We start from the raw sequence: 9071 nt of genomic DNA, 5'->3' as shown, positions 1-9071 counted from the left end.
TGACACTCACTTAACCATTTGTCGATGCATTTCCTGTTTGTTCCACAAATAATTACTATTATAATATAAAATCATCATTAGGCACAGTTTTCGTTCAAAATGTTTCTGGGATATCGATAAAAAAACTCTTATTTCATCACATAAAGTAAATATTCGATACGTTAAAGTGAATTTTCATTCATAATTTTGATTTTGTAAGCATGTTTATTCCACCTGAATATCCATGATTATTTTCGCCTCCCAATGAAATAACACAAAGCTAATTGCCGTCTACGCAAATATACTCTTCAAAATCGTAATTCGAATTGGATTACGATTCCAATAATACAAAAGCAAAAGTAGTAGGTTTGCCATTTTCATAGTCTTTATTTTTATATTTTCCAAAACAATCCTCGGAACTTGACAGTTCAGTATAGTTGTATTGGTGAACCCGAGTGCCAACCCGTGAAGCATCTTAGTGCGAAGCTAACAGCTTTCGGTGTGAACCTAGTACGACACTAGGTTGAAACTGAGTGAATAAAAAAACCTTTTGACAGCAGTTAGTGCGGCACTGGGGTTGCAACTGAACAAAAACGAATTCGCTAAGATATTGGACGATTGCGGTAAAAATGACTGGCGCTCAATTTGATATTCACATTTGTCATATAACAACGGCTAACAATGATTTTTTTTCGAATTCTACGTGACTTTTCACGTAGTTTTGATGGGTGGATTTTAATTGAGTGTAGCATTTATTTAAAGTTAAGTTATATTTGATTTTTTCTGTGAGTGTATAAACAATTTACCATCATTCTGCATGATATGTTTTCAAAGTGACGCGACAATACTGAAGGGCGCAGGCTACGAATGTCATGTAAAAAGCGATAACGATAACAATAGAGATTACATGATGCAATGACATCGTAGGAGTTCATTCTAGGGCAGCGAGTAGAATTTGCAATATTTTGTGAAAATATCGGAAACAAAACATTGTGCGTACAATCAAAACATATATCTTGTGAAGCAGAATAAAATCAAACCTTATTAGTGTATTGTGTTTTCAAAATAAAGCGAAGGCGAATAGAAAAGACTGTTGGAACTCTGCTCAGGAGCTAAATCTGGTGTGCATTTAAATTTCTCCACTGACGTGACGTATTTTGAAGGATTATTTCAATTCCTTACAAATCCGGAAAATTAAAACCTTCGACTCCAAGGAAGATATTTTGGAAGTGAATTCAAAGTTTTATGTGTGCACAATTTGTTCAAATTGGTTCTTCGAGAATAATCAAAAGGTGAGCTGCACCCAGTTGAGGGTAGTTTAATATTTTTATATCCAAAACAAGCAACAAATGTATTAATTAGTTCTCGTCCATATCCAAAGTGGAAAATTTCTATGCGTGGCAAAGTGATATTGTCGAACTGTTCGGAAGTAGGTGGAAGGCGGGATGGCTCGGAAGGGTGTTGACCTTCAACGCAAGTTTTTCTGCCAGAGCCAGAGTGTGATGGAGAGTAAAAACACAATACAGCTCGAAAGAATGGATGTAAATTAAGGTGGCATGAAAGGAAAATAGATCAGTGGTTTTGGTAGTGTTTACAGAATCTTAATTCACGCATGATACCAATGGCTAATTGGATTGGAGACAAACAGACGATAGCTGCCTGATCAGGCGATGGATGCACGTCATTAGTGTATAATAAGAGACAATGAGTATGGAGGATAGATAAGCACGAAAAAAGCAATAAAATGTATGACGTGGTCGTGTTTACTACACTGCTGTCGCATTGCCAATGACAATTTCGTAGTTAAATGGGTTGAGATGCGTATACGATTGCGGCGAAGAATTGAAACTGGTGTAGCTTTCATTCCACAATCTCCAATTTAAGTAATATATACATCATGAATAATAACTTGTTGCCATTTAAAAGGTAACTTCATTATGCTTTTTCATGGTCCAAACGACCGCATAGTTGACGAAGTATTCCGTTAGGCTATCAATTGCATTCAGCATTTGGATACGTTTAAAAGTTATATCGTCAAAGAGTTTTGATAATGATTTGGTGGCTCTGAAAAGGTCTGTTTTGTTTGGTTGTTGGGTTTTGATTGTTCACGCCGCCAAGGTTTACAACCGAGTGATGATGGCAGAAACAAGGTAGTTAGTCGTGGGATGGTGCGTATCAGGATAGAAGATGCCGAAGTGGAAAGAGATATGATGTAATCCGCCTTCTGTGGCCCAGGACGAGATGGTTCCTGTGTTCTGTATGGATGAAATAATGATTACCAATTCCACACTCACCAATGTAGAATAAGATACTTATCATTAGAGAATATAACTACCAATTTTTGTTACCACAAAAAAAAACATATTATTTCAACGTATAGAGCACTTATTTGGAGAGAAAAAGTTAATTTTCTTCGGTAATTTTTCATTTGATGGGTGTTCATTAACCCATTGCAACCCATTTCGCTTCAAAAATGCGAATTTCAATTGGTCTAACAACATTTAACACGATGTGTAGAATGCGGAGACGATCTGACGTAGTTGTAACATTCATACCTCTCACGCTAAAGGTCACAAGTTCAATTCTCACTTCCGACATTCCTCCAGAAACAAAAGTAAAAGTTGCCAAAAGTATTGAAGGTCACTATAACAGGTGTTCAATAAAAAATGAGAATGATTTCAATGCCTTTTTGTAAAAAAAAAGTAAAGAGCGTAAATTTTTTTCTCACCGAGAGAATTGTCCTCTGGGCTCCCTAGAAAAGGGTTGTTCGTTTCATTTCGATCGGGTGCTGTCAGTTCGATCAAAGATGGCGTCGAAACAACAAGAACTCCGCGAGCGCGTTGTACGGTTCTTCGAAATGCGTGAAAGTCAAGGAAACAAGTTTACAGTAGATCACTTTCGGGACGAAAATGTGCCGGTGAGCACTGTTTACCGGATCCTGGAACGTTGAGCGGAAGATCGGTAGTGGCCATCCGGCGAAGATCATGACGAAAAAGAAGAAGGAATCTCTGAAAAAGCTGCTCGACAACAAGGACGGTACGAGTTTGTGTGACGCCGGCCGAAAATTTCGCTGCTCCCATTCCTACATCCACAGAACCCTCAAGCAGAAGGGGATCGTCTGTCGAAGAAGACTATGTCCCCAGAGTACACGGACGAGTAGATAGTGACCGTGGAATCTCAGAGCCGGTGGATAATGAAGAATTATCGCAGGACGTTTGTCGTGTTGGACAACGAGAGTTATTCTCCGCTGTCAAAGTCCCATGGCATTCCTCCACATTTTAAATTTCAAAATCTGTAGGGTAAATGATTTTGGAATGTCCGATTTAGGGTGTTTTCACGCAACTAGTAATCTAATCGATTTTTCCTAATGAAAACAACATCAAGATGGGTTTGTTAAAAGCCCCAAGTCTATAGTTGCTAATGATACCATAAAGCGTTCAAATTATTCAATTTTTCCTAACGTTTTCTTAATGTTTCTTAACGATTTTCTTCAAAGCGAAATTATGATCATGGTTTGTCCGAAAAATGATCATGGTTTGTCCGGTTTTACAAATCATTATTTTTGAATGAATAAATTTGAATTTTCAAGTAGATGTTGCATTTCTCATTGCTTGAGTTTACTGTCATCATATTGATCTATTCATATATTAGGTTTTGTTCGGAATATTGCCTTTTCTTGGGCATTTTGACACTTTGACGGGCATAGTGTTTTGGCCAAAAAGTTCGTAAAAACCTGGAGGGCCCAAAGGTTGATTCTTATACTAGACGTTGCCAGGAGCCCATCTAGCATAAAATTTCATCCCCATCTGCCATATAAGGGTAAAAACTACCCGTGTGTAGTACTGCACACGCGTCCCCAACTCAAGTTAAACGCGTAAAATATCGTTAAAAATCATTATAAAACAATTTATTTTTCTCGAAATTACATTTTTTATAACATTATTTTAAAATGTCTTCTATTAAAACAATCCACACATAAAAACTTTTCAGAGCATTTCGGGCAGTGATAAATTATAATTGGTTGAACAATACAAGCAGTGATGCCAAACTATGTGATCGAAGTGTCCTACTATGTATTGAGGCCAGTAGAAAACGAAAAACACATTAATTTTAACTTAAAACTTATGCTGTAGCGCAAACGTTTGAAACATTGGAAGATTTCGCGTGTGAAAATTTTTTGAGTGCAGTACGGTAATCATGGCCGTCTAAGTGGTCAAGGTGAACAATCAACACAGAGTAACTTTATTTCTGTTGCGCATGAAGGACAACATGAACAAACTGCAGCGCGCCAAGCGGCTGCCATAGTAACAATGTGGACAAATCAAAATCAGCGCATTGAACAAACCATGATCAGAATTGAGTTCATCGAGATGCAGTAATTACATGATTTAGATATACAAATCTGATACAAATGACGTGCAAGCATGATATTTAGAATATTTGTAAGAAAAGAAAAAAGAAAAGGTCTGAATACGGACTAAATAATCATCTGGTGATTGATTAAAAGTTAGCTCAAATGAGAGGCGCTTTGACACCAATAGAAGGTGGACTTCATAAACCTTTAAAACATGTGAATTCGTACAAATATCCTGTGAAACTACTGCAAATCACGAAATAGATTATTTTATTTATGTGTTTGGAAACATAAACAAAGTATTTTTTTTACTCATAGATAATCGCGCGTAATGTCATCAACCGTTGAAAGCACTCCAACCCCTACGGCGCCCAGTTTGGATGACCTCAGTTCGGCTTCAGCTTCCGGCGGTGAGTCCACCTCTACCAACGCCTTTACCGATGCAAAAGCATCCTGCAGCAAAGAATCGGATCCTAGCAGCAGCAGCAGCAACAGCAGCAAATCAAAAGCCAATCTCGACGACGACGGCGAAGAGAAGAAAGATGATTCGATGTTCGAGTGTAATATCTGCCTGGACACCGCGAAGGACGCCGTGGTTAGCATGTGTGGACATCTATTCTGCTGGCCCTGCATACACCAGTGGATGAACGGCTATCGGAACACTTGCCCGGTTTGCAAATCATCAATCAGTAAGGAGAAGGTCATTCCACTGTACGGTCGCGGTGGAAGCAAGGAAGATCCCAGGTAACCCCTTAAAGTAAATGTTCTCATCACTTGAAATTTAATTCTTTCCACATACTTAAACACAGGAAAACCGTTCCACCACGGCCTGCCGGACAGCGTACGGAACCGGAACAACCTCAGGGTTTCCAGGGATTCACCGGCGACGGGGGTTTCCATATGTCCTTCGGCATCGGCGCATTTCCGTTCGGATTCTTCACGTCGACTTTGAACTTTACCGATTTTCGCCCGAATGCACCCCACGAAAACACTCGCGAATTCGACGAGGATCAGTTTCTTTCCCAAATATTCCTGTACGTAGCATTGATCTTTATGGCATGGTTGATTCTGGCCTAAATGGGTGCGCGCAAGAACAAACTATCTTGTGAGTTATCATCTTGGGGTCGATGGATAATAAAATGAGCTATGTGGGAGCTTTGTGATAATAAATGTTAATAGAATAAAAACATTCGTAACTGCTTTTTGTTTCGAAAAAAAAGGACAAACAAGGCAACTAAAGCATCCTACAGCGGATTCACGCATTGAACAAATGAACATAACAATGTATTGATGTATTGCATATTCGCAGATTGCTATTTTAAGTCGAAAATGAAAATCGATAACAACGGATCGTGGTTATCCTTCAGTTTGTTGTATATAATATTCTGATACCCAATATTTTATTCACTACATATAAGGCTTTTTCTCTGTTTTACTTTTATTTAAATTTTGAAAGGGATACATTTCGTATAGATGATGAGACCAGGATAAAAGTTTATGTCATTTTGGTTGGATACAGTCGAAATAACGGAAAATAGAAAGAAATATTCGAAGAAAATTTATGTAATTTATTCGTAATGTGTAAAAAGTTTGTCTGAGAACAGAAATGGATGTATTAAATACAATAAACTTTCTGAAGTTCGTGGCTGATTTTTTTAATGACAATTCATGGCCCCAATCTCATGTGGGTACGATCATTCCAAGTGGTTTGTTCTAAGCGGTTCTCATATTCTGGATTCTATTTTGAAAAAAGAAATATTACTTGTGGAGATAGATTTTCGCCAACTCTCGATGGCAAACACGATACCGTTTTGCCTCAAATTCCGAACGCTTAAGTTTTGTTGCCAATTAAACAGTGTCTCATTACTCAAAATGGCACTTTTCGCGAAATTTATGTGGTTTTCGGATACAATACAATCGATACCTATAAATGATGTTAAGACGAAGCCTATACCACAAAAAATGTCAGGGTTTTTATTATTCAATTAGTTATACCATTAAAGTTCAGTAAATATACATTTAAACAAGAAGTGTTCGGAATTTTAGACTGTTCGGAATTTGAGATAAAACGGTGTATGGTTTTTGTGTGCTTCAAGCTGCAATAATTCATATATTGTAACAGGTGTACACTGCCGTGATCTCGCAAAGTGACGCAAGCGCCAAAATTGACATTTTACTTTTTATGTTATAGATCGATAAAGAATACCAAATACTTTCAAACGACTGCACAGTTTTACAGAAATGTGGAAAAATGACCCCGTAAAAGCTTGAAAACGGAATGGCGTAAGCTCCATTTCCACTGTGATGTGGCGCAAACGCCATTTCCCTTATGATGTGACGTAATTTGATTGTGATGCGATGTGATTTTTTGATCTATTCTGATGGCATAGAATGAACGAGCAGGGACAGCACATTTCACATAACAACATGTTCCGTAATGGACTTTTAGCCGAATGAGAGTCATGTGTCTTCTTTCTTGTAAAAAACACTTTTCTGAAAAGCTCTCCATGCCAAATATTTCAATCAAAAACAGTCGATCCCCGTGCGATAACAGCAATTTGGCTTAGAACTACAAACCATGTATTTAGAAGCTCTGTTTAAAAGTCTCGTCAAATATTGAAATTCATAACATCAAACTCATCTCGAAAGGAAAAAAAAAATCTGGATTGAAGTATTGCTGTTCTCACATATTGCACATATGGATTGTAACTAAATAGTTAAAACTTATGACGGCGCCAGTGGTTGTATGGTTAGCGTAACAGCCTCACAATCCGATCGGCCTGGGTTCAATCCCAGCTGGCGTCGTTGGGATTTTCTGAGGCGAAAAATCTCTGGTTACGTCTTCCTTCGGAGCGGAAGTAAAAGAAGTTGGCCCGGCTCATGAGTTGTTGAGTCTGATAGGTAGGAACAGGTGGAGTCGCCTCCCTGATGTCGGTGATTGGCACTAAAGTGGCGGAAATAGGCCGACGAAAAAAAAAAAAAAAAAAAAAATAGTTAAGTTGTAGCTTCAAATTTATGCGCATCCCATCGATATGCGTTTATTTTTCACGAAGTTACAGCATGTCAAAAATCATTTAAAATTTCCGACTTCACACTCTGTTCCTCTAATTTTTTTGTCGAGTGTATTTCAATGCCGGCAGTTCGCTGAAATTCTACGCATACCGTTTGATGATTAGGTAGGATGTTGATAATCATTTGCTGCGATAACGATTGTTCTAACAGTATTCTTTCGACAATATGACGACAGAATACCTGAAATTAATCAGATTCAGCCAAGCAAATCTGCGACCAAAGCAGTATGTACACTTAGGAGATGCAACACGTTTGAAGCGATATGAAAAAAGCATTGATCGTTCAATAAGTCTTCGAAAGTCCACGATATATGAATAACATACGTAGATACTAATTCATTAAAGTTATTTGCAACGAATTGAATTGAATTAATCAAATATGTGATCCGTTTTATCTACAAAGGGTCAAACGGATCACATATTTGGGTCTTAAATTCAATTGAAATTCGAGTGTTTCGTGAAATCATTAATTGAATTATTATTAGAAAAACTATTTGGAGAGAAATGTGAATGTTCAAAATTATTGGAATCTGAAAAACCATTTTGGGCGGGATGAGATTCGTCCAAATCTGCTGGTAATAAAATTAATCAATTGCATCGATCACCCGTCTGCTGTCTATCGGGCGGGAGACGACAGCAGAATAAAATCGACACGAGAGTGAGTCAGCCACTCACTTCGGTCAGTACAATTCGCGTTGACGGCGGAATGGTGTCGACATCTGGATACGACATTAGTTTGTATGAGGCCAACTATTCTCTATCAGATTAGTCAGCCCTAAGGCAGTTTTAAATTACTAAAATTTGTATGAAAAATTTTTCTTGGAGTTATTTACCTACTAGAAGTACGTTGTTCTGACCCTAAATTAAACCATTTTCTATGAATTTTTAGATATTCTTTCCAAAACTTACCATGATAATATAAAATTATCTTCAGACACAATTTTTGTCTGACATTTTTTTCCCTACTTGCAAGCAAAAGCGATTTTCATTTACAAAGAGTACTAATTTGATTTGGGAAGAATAATTTTCATTCATAATTTTTATTTTAAAAGTGTGTTCATTTCTTCTGCAATATTGTCATTTCCCCCATACTCCCCCATTCCGTAATATAAAGCTCAATGCCGTCAACGCAGATAGATAACATGAACACATGACGCGGATTCAAGACATGACCGCATTGTTAACATAGTACTACAAAATTATTGCCGGCGAGCACAAACATTGAAGCAATTTAATAATAAAACACTTTGATACAAATATTTGATAGCAATAACAAGAGCCGACAAATGAATGCTTTCATTGAGTGAGGAGCGCAAAAGCTTCGCGAAACAGTTTCAGTAGAATGTCAAAATAATTCTAAAACAAACATGTACTGTTGTTACTCGCTGCCTAGAGCACTGAAACAGAAATACTGAAATCTTGAACATTTAAGAATATCTAGCAAAATTACATCTACAACGCAGACCGAAACATCTCGTCAGACGCAGAACGGTAACGGTAAATCCGAACCGAACCTATTCTGTGGTGGCTGCGTAGGCGAAAGCAATACCATCGAAACAAAATTTAAATTTCAGTTTTTCACCGAAGAACATAACTTTCAACATTGAAAAGTACTTTACGTCACTTTAAATCCGAAAACAATGAAAACGATTTGTCAGTCATCCAAA

At 37.6% G+C, this 9071-nt stretch overlaps 1 protein-coding gene across 2 annotated transcripts; it reads left to right on the top strand.

Annotated features, from left to right (window-relative positions):
- Positions 1 to 869: 869 nt before the first annotated feature.
- LOC129770307 (E3 ubiquitin-protein ligase RNF185-like) lies at positions 870 to 5971 on the top strand. 2 transcript variants are annotated; one of them, XM_055773047.1, is made up of 3 exons: positions 870 to 1271; positions 4652 to 5077; positions 5143 to 5971. In XM_055773047.1, exons 2-3 carry the CDS (start codon positions 4665 to 4667, stop codon positions 5408 to 5410), a joined length of 681 nt encoding a protein of 226 aa, XP_055629022.1. In that variant the 5' UTR covers positions 870 to 1271; positions 4652 to 4664; the 3' UTR covers positions 5411 to 5971. The 2 variants fall into 2 exon arrangements, with proteins under 2 accessions (XP_055629022.1, XP_055629023.1); XM_055773048.1 differs by lacking the exon at positions 870 to 1271 and adding an exon at positions 1380 to 1530.
- Positions 5972 to 9071: the final 3100 nt, after the last annotated feature.

The sequence above is a fragment of the Toxorhynchites rutilus genome, chromosome 2, assembly GCF_029784135.1.
Source record: "Toxorhynchites rutilus septentrionalis strain SRP chromosome 2, ASM2978413v1, whole genome shotgun sequence".
NCBI classification, from domain to species: Eukaryota; Metazoa; Arthropoda; class Insecta; order Diptera; family Culicidae; genus Toxorhynchites; species Toxorhynchites rutilus.
This window is presented reverse-complemented; position numbering and strand designations above follow the sequence as displayed.